Source organism: Gossypium raimondii, chromosome 12 (assembly GCF_025698545.1).
Source record: "Gossypium raimondii isolate GPD5lz chromosome 12, ASM2569854v1, whole genome shotgun sequence".
NCBI lineage: Eukaryota > Viridiplantae > Streptophyta > Magnoliopsida > Malvales > Malvaceae > Gossypium > Gossypium raimondii.
Window position 1 is genome coordinate 3,824,477 of NC_068576.1, and position 27,946 is coordinate 3,852,422.

The following is a 27,946-nucleotide window of genomic DNA, read 5'->3' on the forward strand; positions in this document are numbered from 1 at the left end:
GTAAATATTATGAATGATATTTTGTTTATATAACCAACATACATATTGATATGAAATTAAGGTATGAGTGTGATGTTAGTATAAGTGATATATATATATATATGTATATAATTGAGTTAAAGTGAATTTTGGTAACTTGGTTAGATAGGTTAATTAGGTAAGTTTGGATACTTGGTTGACATGTTTTAAGTTGTCATATGAGATGCCTAAAGGCATATTGGTTGTAGGTGGTGATAATACATGTTTAAGACCTAATTTTAACTTGTGTTGAAGGTTTTGTTATGGCTTGCTGATGTGCAATTTTTTGAGGTTAGGTTGGTGTCAATTTGGGTGAGAAATGTGGCTTAGAAAATGACCTATTTTCGTCCATATGGGTAGAGACACGGGCGTGTGTCTCAGCCGTGTGTCCTCTGTATATTTCAAAAATGCAAGTCAGTATGTTCACACGGCCTAACACACGGGCGTATGACTTGGTCATGTGACCTAAGTTAGAGAGTTACACAGGCTGGGACACGGCCATGTGTCCCTATTTCGAATACCCACACGGCCTGAGACACGGGCGTGTCTCTTGACTGTGTGAGTCACACGGCCTGGCCACACGGCAGTGTGACCTCTACAGTATTGAAATTTTTGACTAGTTCTTAAAAATTCTTTGAGTTTTCGATTTAATCCCGAATTGTTTCTAATATGTATTTTAGGTCCCGAGGACTCGTATAAGGGACAATATGTTTAATTTCAATTGGTTTCCGACATGAATGTTAAATTATATGAAATATCTGTTTATTGATCTATAAACTCCGGTAATGCTCTGTAACCCTATTCTGGCGAAGAATATGGGTTAGGGGTGTTACATGGATTGTTACGTGGCTTTGATTCTAAAATACATCTAATGCATTTGATTGATGATGCATGTATAGATATGTAACACCTCTTAACCCCATACCGTTGCCAAAACAGGGTTATGAGGCATTACCGAACATATTGGATAATTTACAATTAAATTCACAAATAAATAACATACACATTATAATTTAATGATTTAGTCCCTTTTATGGACCTTCGAGGCCCAGAATACGTATTAGAAGTGGATCGGGACTTGTTTGAGTGCTCTGGATTTTTTATAAAAAAAAAAAACAAACTCAATATAACCCTTTTATAATTGTTTAACCTTACCTGCAATTTCAAACCATAACCAATTTGCAATCAATATAACAACCTATACATCTCCACAATCAAACATGCCTAATTATGCTTACAACATTAATTTAACAAATTATCTACTTGATCATTCATAAATAACTTTTAATTCAACTAATAATTTCATTTATTTCCATTTTAGTTTCATGCCACATTTACCGAATATGCCATATTATTTCATTTCGTACTTATAATCCATACTAGACATCATTTTACAACCAAAGTTACAAGACTTAAGTACATAATTTATATAATACCTAAGTACATGCCATTTTTACCAAAAGAAAGATTACATCACCAAATTGTCTCTAAAATTGGGATTGATTTGAATGTTGAACCGAGACTTTTGATTTCTACTGACCTGCGTGCGAAAACAACCGTACGTTGAGTATTTCATACTCAGTGGTATTACCATAATTCAAACTATGTAACTTTAATGAATTATAAATATTAACCATATAACATTAAACATGTGAAAATTTATAACTCATAAATTACTTGAATTTGATAATTCATCAACAATATCATATATTAATTACTTGAATTTGATCAATTCCTGAACCTTAAGTTCATGCTTTCAAATCTCACTATTTGACTAACTATTTCTTCCTTATACTTTTAGTCGTACGATCAATCAAATTTATTCAATTCTCACATTTTGATTATTCACCTTATTAACAAGCCTGGACCTTGGCGGATACACGGATTCCAACCAAACACACCAGTATGGCACATTGTGCCTAAAACGGTACACAACACCTGATCAATATATCAGAAACAGTATACGACACATAAAGTGCCTGAAACGACACACGTGGTGCCTAATACGACACATATAGTGCCTGATTGACAAAACCGATAAATTCTCGTATTCTTCCAATCCTATGGCATGTCAATTATATCTGGCTAAGCCTGATTAGTTAATAGGGTATTCAAATCACTCTCTCAATTTCAATTTCACTTTCAATGTACAATTCAATTCGATACAAATGTCCACTTTCCAACAATATACTATCAAATATACATACATAATCATACTTCACCTCAATTTCATTCTTTTCAATATTGATACCTACCTTAAAATTTTACTTACAATACACATAAATTTAAATATAACATTTAATAAATAGTAGTTTGAATTATAGTAATACAAACCCGGATTTGTTCGATTACTCCTCGACAACCTTTTCCTTTCCTTTCGGTATCGATGCTGTAACACCCCTAACCCGTATCCTTCTCCAAAATAGGGTTATAGAGTATTACCGGAGTTTACAAATTAATTTTCAGACATTTCATTTCATCAAGCATTCATATTTATAACCAATCAAAATCAAAACATTTATGAGCTATCATTAACCAATTTAACTTATACAAGTCATTATAACCAGAATCAAATCATCCAAAATTACCAATAGAACCAATGGATAATGTGATATATCTCCAACAAGCTTCCAACCTAATCGAGCTTCTGATAATCATTTCAAAACATATAATAATTATACCTATTACAAATAATAATTCAATTCCAATAATAAAACACACATATATATAATATTCATTACCAAATAGCATTCACTTCTATTAAAATTATACAAAATATAGTTCATACGAACTTACCAGGCTAAGTTGCGTAAATAGCAAAATTCAGGGACATTTTGGAAAATTTTATTTTCTCAATTTCCACCCAATCTTGATCTAAATTAATATTTCATTCAATTTAATTTAAATAATAAAACAATTCATTTCATGCAATTTGATCACTTTTTGACATTTTTACAAATTTACCCTTAAAGTTTCACATTTGTTCAATTTAGTCCCTGAACCTAAAAGCAGATGAATTGGTCATTTTTAATGAAAACTCATGCTATTTGAATAATCATATATTTTTCTCCTCCTCCTCTCCATTCCACATCCTTAATGTATATAACATGCTTATATGTAACATTATCTATAATTTCACCATTTATTTATATATTCATTCAAAGTTGTCCACTTGAGTAATAATCACTAAATTATTCATATCTTGAGCTACGGAACTATAAATTAAGATCCGCTAATTTTTTTCCCGAAACTAGACTCACATATATTCTTACCATAAAATTTTCAGAATTTTTAGTTTAGCCAATAAGTACAGTTTATTCTTTAAAATCATCCCTATTCTGCTGTCTGACAGTTTCGACCCTTATTCACTAAAAATTAATTATCTCATCGTACGGGATTCAGATGATGTTACCGTTTGTTTCTATTAAAAATAGACTCATTAAGGATTTTAATCATATAAATTTTAACCCCTAATTATTTTTCTAAAATATTTGATGATTCTCCAAAGTCAAAACAGGGAAACCCAAATTCATTCTGACCTTGTCTCACAAAATTCATTATATCTCATGATTTAGAATTCCATTACTTACACCGTTTCTTCTATGAGAAACTAGGCTCAATAAGATTTAATTCTGTATTTTTCTCATCCTCTAATTCGAATTTCATGATTTATAGTGATTTTTCAAAGTTAACCTACTGCTGCTGTCCAAAACTGTTTTAGTGCAAAATGTTGATTACTAAATTTATAACACCCTTATTCCCTTTCTCTATAGTATTTCCCATCACTTTCTCTTATTTTTCTTCACTAACATATCAAGAACATAGAACCTTATATAATAAAATCCTACATTAACATCAATTTCATACTTTTTCAATAATATCAAACTCAAAAATATATTGAAATCTTGATGTTCTTATCTTGCTATATTGATTTCAATCTTTAGCTTGATTTTCTCTCTCCTCCAGCCTCTATTTCTTGAATCTAACTTGATATTCTAGCTCCCCATAGTCTCCTTATCAATTTTCTCTCTTGGTGGTTATGAAAATTTCTTTGAATTCTAAGTAAAAATGGTGGATTTTTGGTAAAAAGGGCCAAATTGTAAAGAAAAAAAACTTTCTTTCTTTTTTCTTTTTCTCACGTTGGTGCATGGGAAAGATGATGAATTCTCTTCATCTTTCCTCCCTTTTATATTAATCATTTGATAATAAAATAATACTAAAAATCTTAATAAAATATTAATTAAATAATATTTATCTAATTAATTAATTAAAAATATCACCAACATCATCATTACCTTCTAGAATTCTCTCTCTCTAATTGACCATTTTGCCCTTTATAATCTTTTAAAATTTCATCCTTGAGTCATCATTTAATTTGGTAAAATTGCAATTTAGTCTCTCAAAATTCTTCACCTTTTTCAATTTGGTCATAATCCATCCATTTTACTTAGTTTCTAGATCATTCCACTCTCAAAATATTTACACCATTGGTCCTTTAACATTATCATATTTACACTTTAACCCCTCAAATTTTGAGTATTTACTCTTGGGCAACAAAACTTTTCTCACTTTTGCGATTTAATCCTTTCTTGAACTAATATGTCATAATATACTTCCCAATGTTGACATAGCTCCAAAATTTCTCCTTTTTTTTCACTTTATTTTCTTATTTATTATATCAAAGATAATATCTTACTGTAAAAATTTTTGGGGTATTACAGATGCCTCGAGTTCTTTGCTAGCTACGGAAATTAAAATAATTATACTATTAATTACAGCACTAATTAATAATAATAATTGAACTTTTATCCAATTTATACCCTAATTCCAATTTAATCCTAATTAACTCATTTACTTTTCTAACTCAATTCATACTTTATTTCTATTCAATTTCCTTCCATATTCTACTTAACTATTTAATGTTCATAATAAAACCCCAATTTAAAACTTCTTTCAATTAAATCCTACAACACAAAACTTATAACCTACTTTACAATTTAATCCTTTAATCAATTCTAACTTAAAATTCATTCAATTAAACCCCTAATTCATTATTTTGTTCAACATGAACTATGTTTAAAAACCTAAAACTTCCAAAACCTCAACTTAATTTCAACAAAACTTTGTTCCAAAGCTTCTAAAACATCAAATTTAGATAAAAAAACTTAATTGACTTACCTATTAAAGCTTTAACCTTCAAACTCTAGTTTTTCTTTTTCTTTTTTTTTTTTCTCCTTTCCCTGCTCTGTTTCGAATGGTTCTGTTCTTCCTTTCTTTGTTTCTCTTTTATTTCATTTCATTTTCTTTTATTTGTTTATTAAATTAATTAATTTAATATAATAATAATTAAAATAAATATCTACTTAATATCAAATACATGTATTACACTTGTACACATATAATTATTACACGTGTTTTATCATTGCCCTGCATTTGTCATAATTCAATTTATTTGATAATATTAATAATTACAACAATAATTTAATATAATATTTTAATAAATAAATATAAGTATTACAAATGTATGTATTTTATTAATACACTTGTATTAAATTATTACCATACATTTGTCTTTATTTAATTTATTTCTTAATATAATATTTATAATATAATTAATTTAATAATATACTTTATAATTAATTTATATATTTATAATTAAATCATGTAAAAATCTAAGATTTTTACAATCTTATCCGCCTCAACCTCCAAATATGGCTTAATTACCCATTTGGTCCCTATTATTTTCTTTTAATCTACAATTAAACTTTTACCCCTTTATTCAATTTAATCTTTTTTCGCAATTACTCTTAATTAAGCTAAATTCACCTAATTAAAGCTTAATTAAGCTCACTACTAGACTCATAAATATTTCTAATAATTATTTACGAACTTGGTTTACTAAGACGGTGGCCGATATTGCACTTTTTCGATGCCTGTGAATTTTGGGTCATTACAAGATATGTCAATCTGCCAAAGGATAGTTAGGTTGGTTGCTAAATGGATTAGTTAATTATGCCTTAATGATCAATTATGTTTTAGTTTCCATTTGAACTTACTAAGCATTTTTAATGCTTACTTTACTTGTTTTCTTCTTTGTAGATTTGTACCTGTAGAACAATCGAGTTGGATTAGCGAGGAAGTGTACACTATCTAGAGATGGTAGTTATAAAGTTATATTGAATTTATACTATGTGGCATATACATAAAAATGCCTAGTATGTATTTGTGTATGCTGGGATTTGGTTGTCACTGGAATGGTTTAAATAGCTTTTTTTTTGTGCAATGTTGATTGAATATTTAGATAGAAATGGTTTTGTAACTCTTGAATTAGGTATCAGTATGTATTTTGTCAAAAATAGGGGCAACATCGTGACCTCGAACTTTTAACGCTGCAACGTTCGCCATCACAGAGAGTGACGTAGTGACGAGCATAAACATGTCGTCACGACGTGACATATTGTGAAATAATTCGAAAGTGAACTAATATAATAACATTCTTAAACCTGTGTAAATCCCGATATTAGTTATATATCACATTATATGTTTGTCTTGCTTGCATCTATGCGTATAATATCATAAATTGAATGGTTATTTTATATTGATGCTTCAATAACTAGATCAGCATTTTGTAGCTCAAACCCGACGATAAATTCGGACAATGGGTGTTACAGGACAATCCTCATTTGTTGAATCTAAATGACTTTGATGTATTCTAGAGATATAATATATTGGCGATTTGCAAACTAGCTAAGCACTTGCCTGTTTGGGTAGAGGCGGATTTAGGAGGGGCTGGCAGGGGCCTTGGCCCCCTTAAAATGTAAAATTATTATTCATGCCCTTAAATATTTAAAAAATTTTAAATTAGTAAAAGTAAAATTACACTTTGGCCCCTAAAATTATAAAAATTTGATTTAATCCATTAAAAATTATAAAGATATAGACTATGAAAAATTAAAATTTCATTCGGCCCCCTAAAAATTTATTCTGGCTTCGCCCTGTGTTTGAGTCTTGGGTATAAAATACAATTTTGTCTTCTGCTCTTATTGGCATGTCTAGGCTCTTTCACGTGGAAAAGCAAACTTTGAAGGTTTATAACAAATAGATTGATTATCATCGAAATCAATGTTATACACTTACTCTTATTAAATTTACAAATATTTAAATTCATCAATATTAAATTTGTAATATTTTTAAAAATATACATTAACGAATGAGAATTGCACCTAAAAATATACCGTAGTGATAAATAGTAAGCTTAGGGTTTTTATCTTTAATTTATTGACACATTACAATTTTCTAATTAGTCTATATATAAATATTTAACTTTTTATAAGAGAAAAAAGTAAATACTAAATTAATAAAAATTGGAGATTAAATTTATAATTATATCTAACGGGAAAATTGGAAATCACCAAAGTAGAAAGTAAAAGAGAACGAATTTTGAGAACGGGCGATTGGGTACGGTGCGGTGCGTTTAGCTTACTTTTTGTCTCACGCTATAGTATCACTACAGTATCTAATATCACCGCTACTACTATTTTTACACTAATCACAAGTAAACGCATCGCCCATCCAAATAAACTTTAAATGTAATAAAAAACAATGAGTTGAGCGTAGATTCAAATTGAAAAGGCAGTCTAAAATTCTGACAGAGCGAGCAAAAGAGGGGTGTGATAAATGAAAGGCGGGAACATTGTCAATTTTAACGGCACCGTCTGTTTAATGTTATAATATTATTATAATCGATATTTTTATTCTAATTATAAATAAATGCCTTTTCTCATACGTGACATTAACTTTCTTTTCGCCCCCATTTCAATGCCATCTCTCTCCTCTCCTCCGTACTTTTTAATCATCACCTTTTATCTTTTAATTGTAGTGAAATGTTTCAAGTGCCGAGATATATTTAGAAACTGTAATCCAACCAAAATTTGAAACAAACTTTTAAAATAAGATAAAATCTCAAAATTTTATCTAAATTAAAATTAAAAAATAATCTCCCATTGTGAGATTTGATTTTAATTATTTAATATATAATTTTTAAATAAAAATTAGAAGATAGATTTAACTTAATTAAAAATAATGCAATTTAAAATTTCGTTTTGTTATTATCGTTTGTGTTTATTGTCAAAACAAATAAGAGAGGTTATCATTTGTAAAAATTTAATTGAAACAAATAAAAATCGTTGGAATTGACGATTGATGAAAAATGCGTTCAGTTTTCTCTTTCTAAAATGATCACTTTTTAAAAAAATTTTAAAAAATCTAAAATAATAATAATAACACATATGATTGATTTAGCATCAAATTATGGCTTTTTTACTTGCAAAATATTTTAAAAAAATTAAATACCAAAATGGTATGTCAGTGGCGGCAGTGGTGTCTTTTTCATAGGCGACACCACTGTTTTTTAATAAAATTTATTTTTATATTTTTTAAAAAATTATTTTATTTAGTGGTGCCATTTACATAAGTGGCACCACATGTATATTGTCGAAATACGATCAAAATAAGGTCAAATTTTGACCCGTGATTGGCTCGCCCGAACCAATGACGCCACATGGACTGGTGGCACCAGTCACACCTCCTTGACAGGCAGCACTGGTGCCAATCAGCCGTCACCTCTGTCACCTCTGTACACTGCAATTTTGCAGTGTTTAGTCCATTCCAAGGGAAAAAAGAGAGGATGAGGGACCTTATAGCCATGATCCCCCTTGTAAAAGGGTTCGGCAAGGAGAATAAAAAGAGGGAAAGAAAGGAGAGGAAGGAAAATAAAGAAATAAAAAGTATTTATTTTAGTAATTAATATTTTTAAATTTAATTTTTATGTTTTTTTGTTATTAATTATTATAAATTGTTTGTGGTTAGTTTAGTGTTTTGTGATCTTTTATGAATTGAATTTTTTAATTTTTATAGTTATTTTGTTAGTAATTTATGATTAGGTTATAAATTGTTTGTATTTAGTTTAGTGTTTTGTGATTTTTATGAATGTAATTTTTTCAAAGTTATTTTGTTAGTAATTTATGATTAGGTTATAAATCGTTTGTGTTTAGTTTAGTGTTTTGTGATTTGTTATGAATGTATTTTTATATTATTTTAAAGTCATTTTGTTAGTAATTTATGGTTAGGTTATAAATTATTTGTATTTAGTTTAATGTTATTGTGATTTTTTATAAATGTAAATTTTTTTGCTTTTTTATAATTATTTTAAAGTTATTTTGTTAGTAATTTATGATTAGGTTATAAATTGTTTGTGTTTAGTTTAATGTTTATTGTGAATTGTCATAAATGTAAGTTTTTTGTATTTTTTGTTAGTAATTTATGATTAGGTTATAAATTATTTGTTTAGTTTAATGTAAATTGTGATTTGTTATAATGTAATTTTATTTATTTTTGATTTATTTCACAATTTTTTTGATGTATTGAAATGCTGATTAAGGCCACCTTTGGTTTGGCTTTTAATGCCGATGACGTCAGATCTACCAACCTCTTTGCTATCTTTGTTTTGCTTCAACATGATGATTCAAAAAATGCATTTCCATCACGCTGATATGCTGAAAATCAGCTGGAGATTTCAGCAGCAATTAAAATTCACTAGGGCAGTTGGTATTTTTAATAGACAAAAATATCCATACTTTCATTTATTATTTTACAATTTTATCATTGGAAGTTAAACTAATTTCTTTCCCAATCTTTTTTTTATTATTTTATAATAAAATATTAGAATATACATTTTAATATTTTATTAAATTAATTTATAAATTCACATATTTTAATAATTTTATAGAAGTAAAATAATTTAAAAACTTCTATTATATATCAAATCTAATTTGATGTCCTTAATAGTTATTTTTTATTCTCACATCAACGCTACAGCTGCATTTGAATCTAAACACATACTCCACCATTGTTTCTAATCTCACTGCTATAGTATCCAATCTCACCGCTACAGTAACTAATCTCACCGCCACCGCTGTTTTTAACCTCACCAGAGATAAACACACCGCCCATCCAAACTAAGCCTAAATTTGTTTTTATGTAATTTTATAAGTTGTTTGAAAGAAACTAAACAGGTATATTTCTATTTTATTTTTTTGTCGATTCGTATGTTTTTTATGTTTAAATAGTTTATGTTTATTTTAATTATATTATTATTGTAAACTAACATAAATTTTTTTATGTAGGTAAAATATGGGAATTTATGAGATATTTTTATTGTGTTTTCTCTTGTGCTTTTTGTTACTCACGTATTTACTATATTTTTTGTTACTCAAATCCAAATTATTTACTATGTTTTTTTCAACAAATTAAATGAATTCTTTTTTTTAATTGCAGATTTGTAACAAATGGGTTCTTTAATTAATAATGATGATCACATATCAAGTACTATTAATGAGATGGTAATAAAATTGTTATTTGTTACTTATGTCATTTACGGAATTAAATTAGATTATTTAACTATTTTGCTAATTTAATAATTTCAGGGTCCGTATCGCACATTGAAGGGTCGTGTTAATAGTGCAGGCTATATGTTAGATGAACACCTCATGTCATACTTGGAGTTAGCCGGATTCGAAACAGCAGTATTGATCCGAACCTTTGATTTGCGATACGACTTAATATCTGCTTTGGTAGAGTGATGGCATCCGAAGACCCACACATTTCATTTGTCGTGCAGGGAGTGCACCATCACTCTACAGGATGTTGCACTGCAACTCGGGTTCCTCATCGACGAGAATGCGGTCACGGGCATAAGTTCGATTTCTAGGTCGACCGTAATTTTCTATAACTTACTTGGATGCTCGCCTGGTGAGGAAAAATTTACGGGTTTGAGGTTTCCATGGCTAAAGGTCATTTTCAAGCATTTACTAAGTACTACCAGTGAATGAGAGGTGATGCACGTCGTTCGAGCTTATATTATGCACATTATAGGAGGTGTACTTATGCCAGATGCAAACAACAACAATGTCCACTTTATGTATTTGTCCATATTATCTAATTTGCATAACATCCATTTGTACAGTCGGGGGTTCGCAATATTAGCTATGTTGTATCGCGAACTTTGTAGGATGACAAATCCTTCTACGGTGGACATAGGTGGATGCCTCATATTATTGCAGTATTGGGTGCTTTACTGGATGCCATTCTTGGCATCCATTAGTCACCAATAATATGTATTTCCAGTTGTGAATAGGTAATGAATTTTTACTAATTATAACAATTAGTTGACATTTTTTTGGATGATCCTATTCTAACAATTTATTTTTGTAGATGAAGCACTAATTCGGGCATTAGGAGGTCATACACGGTTCTAATATATCGTCTGATGATTGAGAATCATGCTGGAGAGGGGGTAAATTTTTCCAATATTCATGACATTTTATTATTTTATCTTACTCAACCCGCATTAATATAACCATGTTATTAACTATGCAGTTCATCTAGATGTCGTATTCTGTCCCAGAAATTATGGCGGTTATTCCCTCGTCTGCCCATGCCTACTCAAACCTATGGTTTATTAACGCATCCATTATCAATTTCTAAACAATGGAGTGGTATCACGGTGATCGAGTACTCCGACAGTTTGGTTGTATATAGTATATCCCGACACTGCCAATATAGTTGGGGGACATCCACGGTATTAACAAAGAGGAGAAACATGGAAATGATTGTGCGGAAGTGCATGAATAATATATTGCAATGTGAAACAACTTGTTGTGGCGGATACCTCAGATTGATCGTGCTTTGGATTTTCAACCCTCATTAGAGTACATACTGTGGTACTCTGAGATGGGGAAACCATTTTTGTTTGGTGGGCGATCGATGGTAATCCCACAACACATGGCACGACTTGGGTAACCTTTTCATCCCATTCCATATCCACCTCCTGCACCCGAGCTAGAGCCAGAGCCAAAGCCGGAGCCGGAGCTACACTCTGGGAATAATTCTTATCATTCAGACTTGGGAGGCGATGACTATTTCCCAGGCTTGTCAGGCCACAGATATCATTCAAAGTTTGATATCTTCAGCCCACTACCACCGCAATATTCCACTCCTCCTGGCTCGTATCCACCTCAGTACTCCACTCATATCAGCTCGTAGTACTCTACTTCTCTCGGCTTAAGTTCATCAATGGTGTTTGAGGCATATGATTTTTCATCTATGTTTCGCAATCACCCGTAATGTAAATGTCGACCTCTACAAAAATATACCCCTAGGACCACACCATCAAACCATCAATTTTAGGGGCTTTTGCAATTTAAATAGTCAAGTTTGTATTTATTTAATTCTACAAAAATATAAATGAAACAAACTTTAGACTAACTTTATAATTCAAATCAGATTAATTGTAACAAATTTTAGACAAACTTATTTAATTGAGATTCATTGCAATATTAAAACCTGAAACAAACTTTGTAATTTAAATTAGATTCATTGCAACATTTGAGTACATTAGCTCAATTCCTACCCGATCGCTACGATTGTCCAATATAGTAGTTTCAATGCGGGCATTTACTCCAATTATAACCAACTACTCTGCATATGCCACACAACTTCCCATTGGATTTCTCCCTAATGTCCATTTCATTATGGATTCTAGATGATTGCTAATGACCTTTCGGATTCTTACGTAACCCTTTGTTTGGGAAAAGCTCGAAAGTTATCGGAGGCACCTTCCATGTAGACAGGTCAGACAGGACGAGGAACTCGTTCTCCTAGACACGCAATGACGCTCGAGGGTGTACACCTTATCAATATACGTACAAATAATTTTGGAATCAAGTTTTCGATGATCTTCTGTCATACGTGTTGAAGTGCATGTGTGAGGCCCAACAAATTTTCGTATCCATCATCACCAACCTCATTAGTCTCGGGTGTAACATTAAGATCAATGTCGATCTCACGTATAGTTGATTGACTATTAATGTACGATATCGAAACCACCATACACAGCTCTTAAGCTCCATGTTCTTTACCTACTGGAGTGGGATATTCAGTTGGCTACACACAAGCTAACTCTACAAATAACTGAATCGATCCATTTTGGTCTCTCCTATTCCCACAATAAAGAGCGACCATTGTCTCTACATCTTCATCATTTACAAGTTTCATTTTGGTGAAGTTGATGGGATCTGTTGAAATTGAAAACTTGTAGAAAATTTTCGAGATCCTTCTCTTACAACGTCTAATAATTTATGCATTAATCATTTATTTTATATAATCAAACGAGACATTTCTATTAAATCTCATTACTATTTGTTGGCAACATTCAAATATACATTCCACAGTTGTTGTCAAAATTACTCCATTGAAATAAATGCATATGAAAAACTAATTATCTATCTTCAATACTAAATTTGTTAAAAAGAAATAAAAATTCTCAAAACAATTTGAACAGTAAAAAAACTTACATAAAACATTTAATTAATAAAAGAGACCAAAATTATATCAATATGCAAAATTTTTCATTCATAAGCTTAGATTTTTTCAGTTCTCATTTCATACATGTACAACCATATTTACTCATTTTTTTACATTCTCTACTCTGTAACATTTATCTTTACATTTAACCACTTAAACTCATTTATACGTTTTCTTTCATCTTCGATTTTGTATCTTTCTCTGGGAAATTCTTTATATTAAATTCTGAATTCTCTTCACATTCATCTTCTACAATCCAATTTGGAAATTTCTCAGGATCTTTTTCCTCTTCAATCTTTATAACGAGTATTGAACTTATAAATTCTCTTGGTAATTTTCTAACAACTAATTTATCTATCCATGGCATGTCAAAGATATTTTGCTTCCCAGTCAACTTTCGCGAACCTACACTTTGTCTCGTTATTTTTCTTGCTCCATAAGAGATTTTAAACTTCATGAAGTATATAACTATATTTCAATAGGTTCGTGGTACCAATTTTTTCTAAAGTTGGTCTAAAATGATTTGCTGCTCTCGTTCTATTAATGGCCCTTTAAGGGTCAAGTATTGCACTTTATTCTTTCTAATCAGTTCATGACCCTTCTATAACACTTCTTGCATCTTTTGATTTACGTTAATAAGGTGTTGAATGATGTCTTCTTCTTGTTTCATTCTGTAATCTTGCAATTGTCTCATCATTTTATCAACTTTCTCCCTTTGTGTTGAAGTTGTTATTTTATCAGGCAATATCAGATTTGTTGCCATTTCAACCAATATCTATGACAAAATAAATTTTTTCTCGATTTTCAGTTTTTATCTATTTTCCTATGATGTCATCACTAACTAATAATTAATTTATAATACTTACTAACAAAATAACTTTAAAATAAATTAAAAATTAATAAAATTTATATTAATAACCTAACAAATCACAATAAACATTAAACTAAACAAATAATTTATAATAGTAACTAACAAAATGACTTTAAAATAAATTAAAACAACATAAAACAACAATAAACAAATTGTATAATACTAACAAAATAAATTATCCTCATCATAATCCATTCTATTAAAAAAACAAAAATACATTATCCTTCTTTTTTCTTCTCATTTCTTTCTTTCTTCTTCCTTCTCTTCTGCTATTTTTTTTAACCCTAATTCTCTTCTTCACTAGGACCATTAAATAGGCATCACCCCCAGTATCCCAATTTTGTATTTATACACGGGCACATACTAGATTCGAAACTTTTATACATGTGGTGCCGCCTATGTAAATGACACCATTAAATAAAATAAATTTTATAAAAATATAAAAAATAAATTTTATTAAAAAAATAACGGTATTGCCTATAAAAAGGCACCACTCCACTGCGATATCATTTTGATATTTAATCATGTGATGTGCCATTTTAGTATTTAATTTTTTATTTTTCAAGTAAAAAGCCTCAAATTATTGTACATAATTTGGTAACAACATAAAAATGTCATAAATATAGTGAAATCATATTTTTTTCAACCTAACAACAGCATTATAAGGCGCCCTTAAAAAATTATTTGAAAAATAACTTTTGGATATAGAGGTAATTTTTTACATTATTTAAATAAGAAAGCCGAATAAATTTGAATATATAGGGAAAAAGAAGAATTATAGGGTTAGTATATATGTGGAAGGTCAAGGGTCAATGGCCTTAGAACCGTGCTAGTGCGTTACAGTTGAACATGGCGATCGTGAGAGCTGATGTTGCCCAAGATTTTCCCCACAACATAGGGATGAGAAACTGGAGCTTAAACCCAGAAGCCCCTGAGTTTTTCCCTGCAAGGAAACGTCTGCTTTCAGCTTCTTCTCCCGTGTTTTCACCCTCAACTCCAATATTTCTTCGTTATTATACCCATCCTTTATTGTCAGCTTCCACGTTCTCTCACCTTTCATACACCTATCCTCATCCACATGCACTTCAGCCCCATTTCTTCATCCCTGAGAAGGCGGCTTCTGCATCTGTGCCCATGACTGAAACAGTCACTCCCTTGCTGGAACCATTCAAGACTACCATGGTGGTCGACGAAGCGCCGGAGCCTAGAACCGCGGCTCGAAAGGAAAACTTGGGAGGTACCAGGCCAAGCGTTAGAGATAAACCTTACTGGAAGAGCGATAAAAGATATGGGAAAAAAGGGTTTGTAATTGTTGATCGTAATAGTAGCCAAGCTCGCAAGAAACAATGTAGGGGGAAGCCTAGCAGTTACAGTTCTCAAGACAAGAAGCATTTTGCTAAAACTTACCCAAAGACGGCTCGAGGTCGGGCTGGTAATAAGTATAACAAGCGAGAGAAACATCCACCCATTCCTCTAAAGCCTGACGGATTGGAAACGACGGTCATGATAAAGAACATACCCAACAGATACACGTATATATAATCTTTTGGTTTCATCTATATTCAATGTTATGGGTTTATGAATGTTTTAGTTGTCTTTTCGTCTTCCCTGTGATTATTTTTCAGCATTTATTGTTTGTTCTTCATTAGTGTTTGCTGTTGATTGAGACTTGTAAAGATCTTCTGGGTTGCCTTACGGATCTTTATAGATTTCTCTGCTTAAAACATTTGAATGAAGTATTGGATATTGGGGTTTGTAGACGAGAGATGTTGGAGGATGTTCTTGACCAGCATTGCATGCTTACGAATAAAGAGGCTGAGTCTCAGATTGGTAGTGCAGATGAAGATGAACAACCTTCATTGTCAGCGTTTGATTTCCTATACCTTCCGATAGACTTTGTGTATGTTACAAAAATTCACTTTCCTTGATCATTTCATTTCACTTCGTTCATTTTACCTATAATTTTAATACTCGATTGTTTTCCATGATTGTAGTACCAAATCAAACAAGGGCTATGCATTCGTAAACTTCACGAACCCAAAAGCAGCCAGGAAGTTTTCCCGTGCTTGGCATAATAAACATTGGCCTTGTATCAACTCAAACAAGATTCGTGAGATACATTGCGCCAAACTTCAGGTATACATTTTTGTATATCTATAAACCCAACAATGTTAAGCCTGTTTAAGTACTTAAGTTGGTGAATTGAACATTTAAACAGGGCAGAGAGGAGCTAGTGAAGCACTTTGAGAATATGGAATTTCCTAGTGAAAACTTTCAACCACTGAGTTTCAATCCAGCTCGTGATGGTTCTAAGCAAGCGGTGAAAGAAACTATAGTCGGAAGATGCATAGGTTCCAAGTAACTAGGGTGACATATCTGGGATACTAATATGTATGGCCGTATGAGACAAAAACAGTGGTGGCCTCTTTTTATTTTATTTTTAACTGTTTAGTTTACTTCTGTTGTTGGTGTTCAATTTGGTTGTGTTCTTAAGTTTGTTTTTAGACTCTTTTTGGTCACAATGTGATGGGGTGGACCTTGGCACCTGGGTCAGATGTAAAATCAAAGGGCAGGTGGCGAAATCCACCTTGTAATTGGTTGGGTGTTATGTAAATATATAAAGTCCGCTAAGTGTAATGGCAGTATCCCTTTCTTCGAGTAACACAAAAGCTGCATGTAGTTATGTGGGTGTACGCCTTGACGGTGTCTTTGGGGCACCATTCAACCAAGTTTCTATGTTAAAACTGCTGTAAAACGACAAGAAGTTCTTGGACTGAAAATCCGTTTCACCAAAGGAGGAAAATGCCAATTTTTACTAGAGCAGTAAATCCCTGGTTTGAATGGATCGTTTTAGGAAGCTGTGCCTGTGCGTTTGGTTTTTCCATTCTCCTTCATATTTGGAAGGAGACGTCTCAACTCTGTAGTTGAGGGCTTCCATCAACAACTTTTTGTTTTTCAAGTAATAGGTTTGAAATAGAAAACCTTTTCGCCATTGAAAACAGGTATAAGCCTTAAAATACAAATAAACCAACACTTGAGATGCACTAGTCTATGGAATCGTGTACCTTTGCGTAAATAAAGGGGTAGGAGTAGAAATGAGGTATTGGGAAAGTGAAGGGAGCATTGAAAGATGGGGGAGGAGAGTGGACATTGAAATGAAAGTTGCGGTGACAGACTGTGGATTGTACCCATGGCTGATTTCATTCATAATCATTTAGATGTATAGTAATAATTTGATTTGATGAGGCAAAAGGCGTGACGAGATGGATAACCTCCCCCCCCCTCCCCATCTAGAATCTATACTACTCGATGACATGGGGAATAGTATTATCAGTCAAAATTCCACAAGGAGGGGGTGTTGCGAGAATCGAACTCGCGACCTCTCGCACCCGAAGCGAGAATCATACCACTAGACCAAACACCCTTTACTTCTTCTGTCTTCATAACGTATATTTTAGTTATTTGTGGATGAATGTTATCATCATCCACTTGATTAAATATCGTTGTACCAAAATCACACAGTGCAGTGACAGATAGTAATGGCGGCAACACTTGGTCTACTCCTAAGACCCCTTTGCTTCTCAATCACCAGATTCCACAATAAATTCCCAATCCTTCAAAATCCCATTCTTTCTTCTTCTTCTTCTTCCCTCACGCTCCCTCGAATCCACTCTCTTTCTATCACCTATTCCTCAAATTCAAGCCACAATGACAGCTACCCTTTATCCTTGTTAGACAAAGAACTGAACGAAGACCAAGACCTAGTATTTGAATCTGAAGAACATGATAGAAATGATGAGGAGGATGAAGATGATGATGATGATGATTATGGGAGTGAGAACGGGGAAGAGGGAAGTCCTAAAAATTTGGGTTCGGAGGTTGTCGCCGAAAATACCGAGGTTAAGAATGTGAAGCTACTCAATCTAACGGTTAAGGAAAAGAAAGAGCTGGCTTCTTACGCTCATGGTTTAGGGAAGAAATTGAAGTGTCAACTGGTGGGCAAATCTGGTGTTACTGATAATGTCATTTTCTCTTTTCTTGAGACTCTTGAAGCCAATGAGCTTCTGAAGGTAACTCTTTTTCTTTTCAGGTTTTAGGGTTTAAACTCCTTGACATCGTTAATGGATGTTCTTCAAACTATCATAATAAATGAACTAACTTTATTTGAAATTTAATGTCTAACTTACTTTAGTCATTGTATTTTTGCTTGAAGTTATTGTTTCATGCCATTTGATGCATTCTAAGTTATGGGTAGTAAATGTTAGATGTTTTTTCTTTATCACCGCTGTTTGCTTTGGGTTGAACTGTGTCTTCTTTGAGTCCTAGTCCGAGGAATTTTGGACTATAAGTGAAACCTGATAATTTGTATGTTTGTATATCTATCTATTTGTATTATGTTCTAGTTATGTTTCGTGTTGCTTATAAAAATTTAATCATAAGTAGCTTTAGCACACATTTGTGTTCATTTATGTTTTTTTTCTTTTCCCCAATCATCATGTTTCGTAATGTTGCAATTTAGTTCATTTTTTTCATATCATACTTGAGTCAGTTCAAACTGGTCAAGTGAAGAGAAAAGAGAATCAAGCATCCCAATTTGATTTTTGTGTTAATTGGGAATTAAAGTTCATTTGGATCCCCAATGTTTGTTAGCCATTGAGATTGCTATTGCCTATTGGTGAAGATGCAGTGTGATTCCCTTATTATATAACACAAGCTGTCCTGGAGAAATATTTGGTATATCTGTGTTTAACTTCAAAGTATGTTAACAGATCAAAATTCACCGGACCTGTCCTGGAGAGCTAGAGGATGTGGTGAGCCAACTAGAGCAAGCAACCGGTTCAGTCGTCGTTGGACAAATTGGTCGGACTGTGATCATATACAAGCCTAGTCTCACCAAAATGAAGGCTGAAGAGAAAAAGAAAGAGTTTCAAAGAGCTTTCATCAGAAGGCAATCAAAGCTGAAACCTACATTGACGGTAAAGACTAAAGATACTGAACAAAATAATTATGCTTTCTTATAATCATTGTAGCCTTTTTGCTCAACCCCTGTAATTCCCCTTTGTGAAATATGCAGAACAAAGGACCTTTACCTAGATTCTCTGGACGCGGTAGAAGGGGAACCAGCAGGGTTTGAATAATGATTTCCACTATTCCCCAGTGATACTTTTTTGGTGACAGATTTCATCACGTAAATAGAATCCGTGGCAAGGTTTGGTTCGTTGACAAGTATGATGCATGCAATGAATGTTGATATGAATTTGTGATGGATTTAAAGGAGATTGTAGGTTGAGGAAGGCATAGATATGCAATAGTAGTTTCTAGCTTCCAAGTATATGTAGATTCGATATGCAATTTGAATTCTCCGTTAAAACAGTTTCAGCTTTCTATTTGGTCATAATAATGAGCATAGGGTTTAGGCAATTCTGGTGTGACTGTCTCCTTATGTTTATTATATTATGGAGCATGATTTTAGTTGGAAAGACGGCAAATTATATGAGTTTGAGCTAAATATATGTCCTGTGTCATGTTACTTTCCCTGTCATGGTCTGCTGCATGGAAATAGTCATCAACAAGTCTAAAATATATGCATATATCTTTAAGGTTTTTTCATGTGATTTTATATGCAATTTAAGTTGTCCCCGTTATTGTTAATTGGTTTAAGATTGGATGTCCTTTTTGGGTCTTGTTTTTGCATTTTATTCTTGCATGTTGCTTCTTTCATGTTTGTCATGTAGTTGGTGTATGTATAACCATATATAAAAGTTGGTCTCTAAATGTTGAAAGAGCTCAATTTAAGATTATAGGATGCTGATATTGTGACAATTAAGGCAAGGAATTGACTTTTTCTAAGGGATAATTATGGTAACACCGAACTAGTTTCTTTTTCTTTTATTTTTTTATCCAAAATAGTTTTTCCCAATATTTTGAGTATTATAATTATTTATTTATTTATTTATTAATACATGTTAATAATTGTTTTTTATGTCTTGTTTGTTATATTCGTGTTATATTGTGTTTTGACTAGGTTGTTAGATAATTTATGTCGAGCCATAAAATTTTATTATATAATATGATAAAAGATTTAATCATATATATATATATATTGATATTATGTTCTTAGCATTTTTATTTACTTCTTTTAATTTTTAAATGTTAAAAATCTGTAATACGTAAATTTTCACACATTTATATATTTATATTATCTTACTATGTTTAAATTATTTCCCATATTATTTTCGTACGATGCCAGCATTATCCCTAACTTTATACAATTCATTATGGTAAATCAATTTGAATTTTTTCGCTAAAAAGAAATAGCATAAGCATAAAGTATCAAAATTTGAGGTTCGTCAAACAACTATAAGATTGAATTACTAACTAAAGTACACTTAACCATATGATTTATAACTCTACTATGCTCTTTTTGGGATGTGACACTCTTGCGTCCCACCTTCTATGTAGTAGTTGATGCAAAAGACTTGATTCTACCAATCTACTATCAGTGCCACCACCTACTAACAACAACTCTACCAAAGCAATATCACATTTTATTTCAATCTTCTTGAACCCCTTTTCCTAAGCTATAAAAAGGCCTTCCACCGTCCTTCTAACCTCAACTTTGAAGACGTATTTCTTACCCAATGACATTGAGTAACCACTCAACCATTCAGTATTTGAGTCTTGAAATACATACCCAATGGACGCATTAAGTCCATTGTGTGAAAATTGAGAACAAAGTTTGTCAGTCAATATCAGCGTTACCACAACTCCCTCTATTCTGTAAAATTCATAAGAACCATTCATTGAACGACAAAGAGAAAAAAATAATCATAAACTCGCCTTGAAACCATAGCAAGCCATACAGCTCTACAAAAAGCACAATCCCGAATTGCATGGATCTCCATTTCCAAAACACTAATACATTGAGAACCATCACCATCAATAGTAATGTGTCTTCGCACTCTTTCACAATTCGTCAACAATCTATTCTTCCATAATATCCATAAGAACACTCTCACCCTCTGAGGTGCCTTCGCTTTCCAGATCAAATTCCAAACAGCAGGAGAAGCAATGTCTTCAACATGGACCAACTTCCTATATTTCAGTAGAAGAAAACACATCTCTCTTCATCCATTTCCAAGCTAGGCAATCCTGACCCGCTTTAGGTGACGGAAGCATTACGGTTGAAAATTGCAAGATAATATGACTCGGTACAACATGACTAATACGACTCCAATCCCAGCTTCTATTTTCAGATACCATGTCACAAACTCGCAATGTGTCATCCGACTGCCCAAGACCTATATAGAAATCACAGAGAGAACCCATTTGCCTAAGCCACACATCATTCCAAAAGTTTATTAGACGACCATCTCCAACGGACTAGTAGGCATTAGCAATGGTTTCTGGCCAGAACTTCATTAAAGACCTCCAAATGAAAGAACAATTACTTCTGGAAATAAAGCTTGGAAGTAAACCATGTATTCGAAAGCAACTGAAAACCAAGCTTTCAACAAGAAAAAAATTGTTCTAAATCTTCAAGATTTCTCATACCCAGGCCTCCAGAGTCTAGCGGGCAACAACACTCCCCCAAGATAACAATGCAGGTTTCCTTGACCCCAAACTAGCTCCCCAAATGAAGTTACGGGCAATCTTCTTAATCTGCTTACACACAGGAATAGGGATACGCATCGTACACATAAAAAAATTTGGAATAGCTAAGAGAACAAACCTTGCTAGAGTTATAGACCAGCCAAAGACAATTTTCTCGCTTCCCACTTGGATATTTTTTCCGTACTTTGTTCACAGTCACAACGAAATCAAACGTACTCACCGCAACTCTATTGTGCAACAATGACAATTTAGGGTAGATACCAAAATTCCCCACCCGATTACAACCCATCTCAACACAAATAAAATCCGCAAGATTATGTGGTGTATCAGGAGAAAAAAAACACATGTGATTTACCTCTTTTCACTTTTAAATCAATTTTAACTTTGACACCACTTATTCAAAATTAGATAATTTTGAGTTTAATTACAAGATATCAGACCAAAAATAAATGAAACTGCTTACAAGGTTTAATGAAATTTTTCAAAATTTTGAAAAACTAATTAAATTTTTAAAAAAAATTAAAAAGCTAATGAAAATTTAAAAATAATTCAGATTGCCATACCCTGCCCTGCAATCCAAAATTCCACCATGCACGCAGAAAAAAGAGAGTATATCATTAGAAATATTTGGTATTAGTATAATGTTAGAGATTATGGTATAACTTGGATATTATGATTTTTTTATTTTATTTTAAGAGTTTTCCAAGTTTTATTTCAGATTTTATTTTTTATAAATTGTTTCTCCTACATTATTTGTATATATTGATAATGTTGTTGATTGAGTTGAAATTACAACTTAAACTATTTTTTATTTTAATTTTGTACATATTACATATGGTCATTATTATTATTAATTTTAAATCACACTTTTTAAGCGTATACTTGTGTTCTAAATACATTGCAATAAAATTTCTAGTATATAGCTATATAAAAAAATTAAGTCGACTGAGCCTTTGTTATTGTAACGAGAAAGAGAATATAGGGTTGACCATGTTTAAGCAAGTTTTATCTTGTGCATTTACAAGTGAAAGAGGTTTATGGATAGTTTAGATATTATATAAAAAATGAATGAAAAAATAATATAATATTTTAAAATTTTTATTATAAATGTTTTCATTGTTAGAAATCCAAAATTTGTAGCAACTTTCCATCACATTACTCCTATTTTTCAACTCTCGTGCCCCATAAATACAATATTTTATGGTCAATACTATTTTTTTGGTTTTGATAAAGATGGAAATGTAGAGTTGATAGAAAAAAGAATGCGATGCAGTACTATTTTGAAGAAAACAAAGAATGGGGAGATTTATGCTTAAAAAATCATGTGGATTAGTTGAACCGGTTGGGACGAAGGGGTGAGAAGGACTCATGTTTAAAATTGAAATATAAATCAAATTATTCTATATAAATTTATACACCCAAACCAACATACAATTATCTTCTCATCGTATAATATATAATATGTAATTGCATTTTTTTGAAATAAGTAACTAGTTTTAAAACCTGAATTAATTTTATGTTTAAAATTTTAAAAGTATTTGAAAATATATTTTAGAATTCATTTTGCTTGTTTTTCAATTACGTTTTTTTTAAATATTTAACGCACAAATAATGTTGTAATTATTTTATCATGCTTTTAAATTTCTAAAAGTATTTTTATTACATTGGTTTTATTGTTTTTAAAAAGAACATGTTTAAATTTCTTTACGGTTTGCCTGAAATGAAGTGTTATAAATTAGTTTTTAATACATTTTTTAATTTCATATTTAAAATTTTTTAATCCAAAATGAGAGCCCTATGAGATACCTTAATGTCGCTTGACTCGATGTTAATTCTACAACCCTTCGAGTCTAAAATTCCCAAGGAAATGAGATTTTTCTTTCAATCAGGCACATACCTGACATCTAACAGTGTCCTAATTGTCCTGTTGTGCATCTTGATTTGAACAATACCAATACCGATTACCTTATTGGGTGAACCGTTCCCCATGCGCACAACTCCACATTCAATTGAACTGTATGTGAAGAACCAGTCCATGTTGGGACACATGTGGAAAGAACACCCCGAATCCAGGATCCACTCAGATGTAAGCTCGAAGCTTTCACTTGTTGACACTAATAAGAAACCATCACCCTTGTCATTGGCCAAATTATCACCAGTTAAATCTTCTTCGTTGCTCTCAGCAGCCTTTTTATTTCGCAGTTTGTAACAATCTGCCTTGACGTGACCTAACTTCTTATAATAGCGACATCTCTTGTTTCACTTCCTTGATGCTACCAAAACCAAGGCTTGCTGATCTGACTTGTTATCTGAACCAAACTCATTTTTGAATTTATCTTTGCTCAATAAATGACCCTTCAAATCCTTGAATGAGAGGTTATCACTGTCATAAATCAGGGTCTCCTTGAAAAACTTGTATGAAGAGGGTAAAGAGCACAATAATAGCATAGCCTGATTTTCATCATCAATCTGAACCTCAATGTTCTTTAAATCATTCAAAAGAGTAATAAATTGATCGATGTGATCTCTAAGGTGCTCACCTTCATTCATGTAAAACGTGTACAATCGTTGTCTTAACACTAATTGGTTAGCTAGAGACTTAATCGCGTAAAGAGTTTCTAAGGTTTTTCATAAGGTGAATGTCGTTTTCTCCATCAAAACCTCTTGCAACACATTATTTTTTAGACATAATCGAATCGTGGATAGAGCCTTTTTTATCTAACCTATCCCATTCTGATTTACCTATGTCTGTAGGCTTCTTCTCTGTAAGGACCTTTTCAAGATCGCATTGAATCAGAATTGCCATCATCCGAACTTGTCAAAGATTGAAATTTTTTATGTCATCGAACTTATCAATATCAAACCTTGTTGCTGTCATCTTTAAACAGGTTGATTGTGAAATTCGAATTAGCTCTAATACTAGTTTGTTGGTGATAAACCCAATTAAGGAATGAATAAGTAAAATAATGAAGAAATTTGAAAAGATCAAACACAAATATTTTATGTGGAAAAACCCTTTCGAAGAGGATAAAAAATCATGAGCAAAGATAATTTCACTAAAATGAAAAAAACGAAGAGTAGAAAGATGGAGATAAAACTAAACTTCGAAACCCGAAATAAAAACCCTCAAAAAGTAAATGCAAATTCTCTGAAAGCTTGTAAAAGCTAATACCTAAATGTGTAATGGGTTATCTTTCTAGGGTGGAAAATTTGTAGGTCAAATGATATTAAAATAACCTACACTAATTACAGTTTAAGTGGGAAACTAAAAACAGAGTTTAACTGGGAGAAGAAAAGCCAAAAAATATGAGGCATAACTCTATAAATTTTAATCCCTTAAAAAGTTAATTATAATCTCATATTGGCTAGAGAACACTCACATGCTCACACTTACTCTATAAATAAGTGTCAGTTTCTTAACTATTTTCTTTAACAACTTAGTTTTAATCCTACATTTATCGATAAATAAGTGATAATTTCTTACTATTTTCATTAAAAATTTAATTTTAATCTCACATTGATTAGAGAATACTCTCATAGCTAACTTTTTACTATTTTCATTAAAAGTTAATTTTAATCTCACATTAACTAAAATATACTCTCATAGCTCACGTATTCACTATTTTCATTAAAAATTAATTTTAATTCCACATTGGCTAGACAACATTCCAATATCTCAAATTTACCTTATAAATAAGTCTCAATTTCTTCACCATTATAATTAAAAATTATTTTTAATCTCACATAGCCTAGAGAATACTCACATAGCTCACTTATTCACTATTTTCGTTAAATAAGTTAATTTCAATCCCACATTGACCAAACAATACTCTCATAGTTCACTTAGTTCTATACCACATTGGCTAAAGAACACTCTTATGCTCACTGTTACCCTATAAATAAGTGTCAATTTCTTCACTATTCTTATTAAAAAATTAATTTTAATCCCACATTGACTAGAGAATACTCTCATGGTTCACTTAGTTCCATCCCACATTAGCTAGAAAATTATAACACCTCTTACCTAGTTCGGTTGTCGGACCCGAGCTATGGAGTGCTACAATCAATGTAGAAACAAAAAACATTCAATTCACATTGATTATTTCAAATAAACATGAAATTACTAGGGCTTTATACGAACTTACATATGTTCTAGTATCAACATAAAATTTAACTAGGACTAATTTGCACATTTCCAAAATTACAGATCAATTATATCATAAATAAATTCTTCAAATAATCAATCTTATCATAAACATTCAAATATTATAATATACAACTAAATTTGAATCTTGATCGAGCTTACAAAAGCTCTTAAGCTAACTCGTGAACAAATAATGACTTAATTGAAAATTTAACAAAAAGTATAGAAATTTCAGAAAACATGGGTCACACGGTCGTGTATCCAAGCCGTATGGACCTAAATGCAAAAATTCACCAGAAAATCACACGATCGTGTAGTTGGGCTATGTAATAGAATGAAATCGTGTGAAAACTAGATGACCAATTCAATAGTGCTCACATGGGAGTGTGGCCAGCCCGTGTGACATCCGGGAACTGCGTGTACACAAACTTCCTAATTTCTAAAGAGCATATGGCAATGTCACTAGCCCATGTGTGACACACGGTTATGTGTCAAACCGTGTGGTACAAAATTAATCACTAACTACATAAGTTAACTTAACCATTTAAAATGGTCCTAAAATGCACATTGAGCCAACATCAATGCCTAACCAACATACCACAATTAGCACCACAACACAACAACTAATTCAAGTCATTCACTTTTAAACATACCACAACATCAATCCCTACACATTCACTAAACCAACATCATTTTAAGGTGCTAAAACTCATCAAAGAGAGCATACAAACTTACCTAAGACATATATGGATCTTTATGATTCAAACTAACCAAAACAACGTTATTACTCATACACATTAAGCTTATATTCACATCAAAAGAAACCAATTCATATGTTTTCATCTTTCACATACATATGCACCTATTTATATATCATATACAATTCCCAAAATAAACATTTCATATATAGACTCTTTTCATCATTTTCTAAAATCAACATTTATCCACATCAAGGCATATATGTATAATCTTACCATTTGACACCTTTTTAATATCATTTTCCGTGTACCAAAACTTATACTACCAAATCACATTCAAAGCCAAACAAACTTATCAATCCAAACAAAATATATCAACTTATGGAACATTAGAACTTAACGATTCACTTGTCTCAAACATAGCTTACCACAATGTCAATTTCCACACACTTTTTGCACAACTTACCAAATCTTCCCAAAACTCAATATCGTCAAGAGACCAAAACTATAATTATTCAAAGCAAAAAATACAAAACCAACCCTAATTACATGCCACATAATCGAGTCTGGAATAATTAAAAGACTATTGAATCAGAGGCTAGATAGTGTGAGCTGACCGACTTGTTCCATAAAATAACCTATATAGAGATAGAAAAACAAACAAGATAAGCATTATGGATGCTTAGTAAACTCATATGAAATTAAAAAAATATACATTGATCCTTAAGATAACTTAAACTCTCTTGGTATTACTCCATAGAATCGATAGACTATCTTCACAGTGTCTCTCTAGCGAGCCAATTGATATCATTTCGCGATGTCGCCCAACTTCCTTGGTGACCGAACTATCCGCCCGTTCCTCTAATATGCCAAAATTTTCTATCTTCAACAACCCCGCCAAGGCATCCCTTTCCTTATTTCGCATTATATAACATACAACCATTTCATGTAATTAATTGTATTTATTTCTATAGTATATAGTACGCCATCCATTAATACGTCAATTCAAAACTAATTGACATCTATTATACACGCTTCCAAGCATACTCATTTATACATACTTCATTAGACATACGCAACATATTCACTCACCATGTTCATTCACAACTACAGTTTCAAACAACACAGAACAGACACAAACACATATCATCCACACAATTCAATGTCATCAATCACCCA

At 31.8% G+C, this 27,946-nt stretch overlaps 2 protein-coding genes and 1 non-coding gene across 3 annotated transcripts; 2 read left to right on the plus strand and 1 right to left on the minus strand.

The window, feature by feature from the left end:
- The first annotated feature begins 15,160 nt into the window (after nt 1-15,160).
- LOC105762316 (protein MEI2-like 7) lies at nt 15,161-16,673 on the plus strand. The gene is made up of 3 exons (XM_052624892.1): nt 15,161-15,843; nt 16,306-16,447; nt 16,530-16,673. Exons 1-3 carry the CDS (start codon nt 15,161-15,163, stop codon nt 16,671-16,673), a joined length of 969 nt encoding a protein of 322 aa, XP_052480852.1.
- Nucleotides 16,674-17,663: 990 nt separating this feature from the next.
- Nucleotides 17,664-17,735, minus strand: TRNAP-CGG (transfer RNA proline (anticodon CGG)). The gene has a single exon. It is a non-coding gene; the product is annotated as a tRNA-Pro (tRNA).
- An 83-nt stretch (nt 17,736-17,818) lies between these two features.
- On the plus strand, nt 17,819-19,841 carry LOC105762889 (uncharacterized). The gene is made up of 3 exons (XM_012580849.2): nt 17,819-18,381; nt 19,081-19,287; nt 19,386-19,841. Exons 1-3 carry the CDS (start codon nt 17,851-17,853, stop codon nt 19,443-19,445), a joined length of 798 nt encoding a protein of 265 aa, XP_012436303.1. The 5' UTR covers nt 17,819-17,850; the 3' UTR covers nt 19,446-19,841.
- The last annotated feature ends 8,105 nt before the right edge of the window (nt 19,842-27,946 follow it).

Excerpts from the sequence above, each read along its gene's own strand:
- LOC105762316 (XM_052624892.1), top strand. The coding sequence starts at position 15,161 with ATGGCGATCGTGAGAGCTGATGTTGCCCAAGATTTTCCCCACAACATA. Across the intron at positions 15,844-16,305 it reads AACATACCCAACAGATACAC|TACCAAATCAAACAAGGGCT; the intron begins GTATATATAATC and ends CCATGATTGTAG. Across the intron at positions 16,448-16,529 it reads TACATTGCGCCAAACTTCAG|GGCAGAGAGGAGCTAGTGAA; the intron begins GTATACATTTTT and ends ACATTTAAACAG.
- LOC105762889 (XM_012580849.2), top strand. The coding sequence starts at position 17,851 with ATGGCGGCAACACTTGGTCTACTCCTAAGACCCCTTTGCTTCTCAATC. Across the intron at positions 18,382-19,080 it reads AAGCCAATGAGCTTCTGAAG|ATCAAAATTCACCGGACCTG; the intron begins GTAACTCTTTTT and ends GTATGTTAACAG. Across the intron at positions 19,288-19,385 it reads AGCTGAAACCTACATTGACG|AACAAAGGACCTTTACCTAG; the intron begins GTAAAGACTAAA and ends TGAAATATGCAG.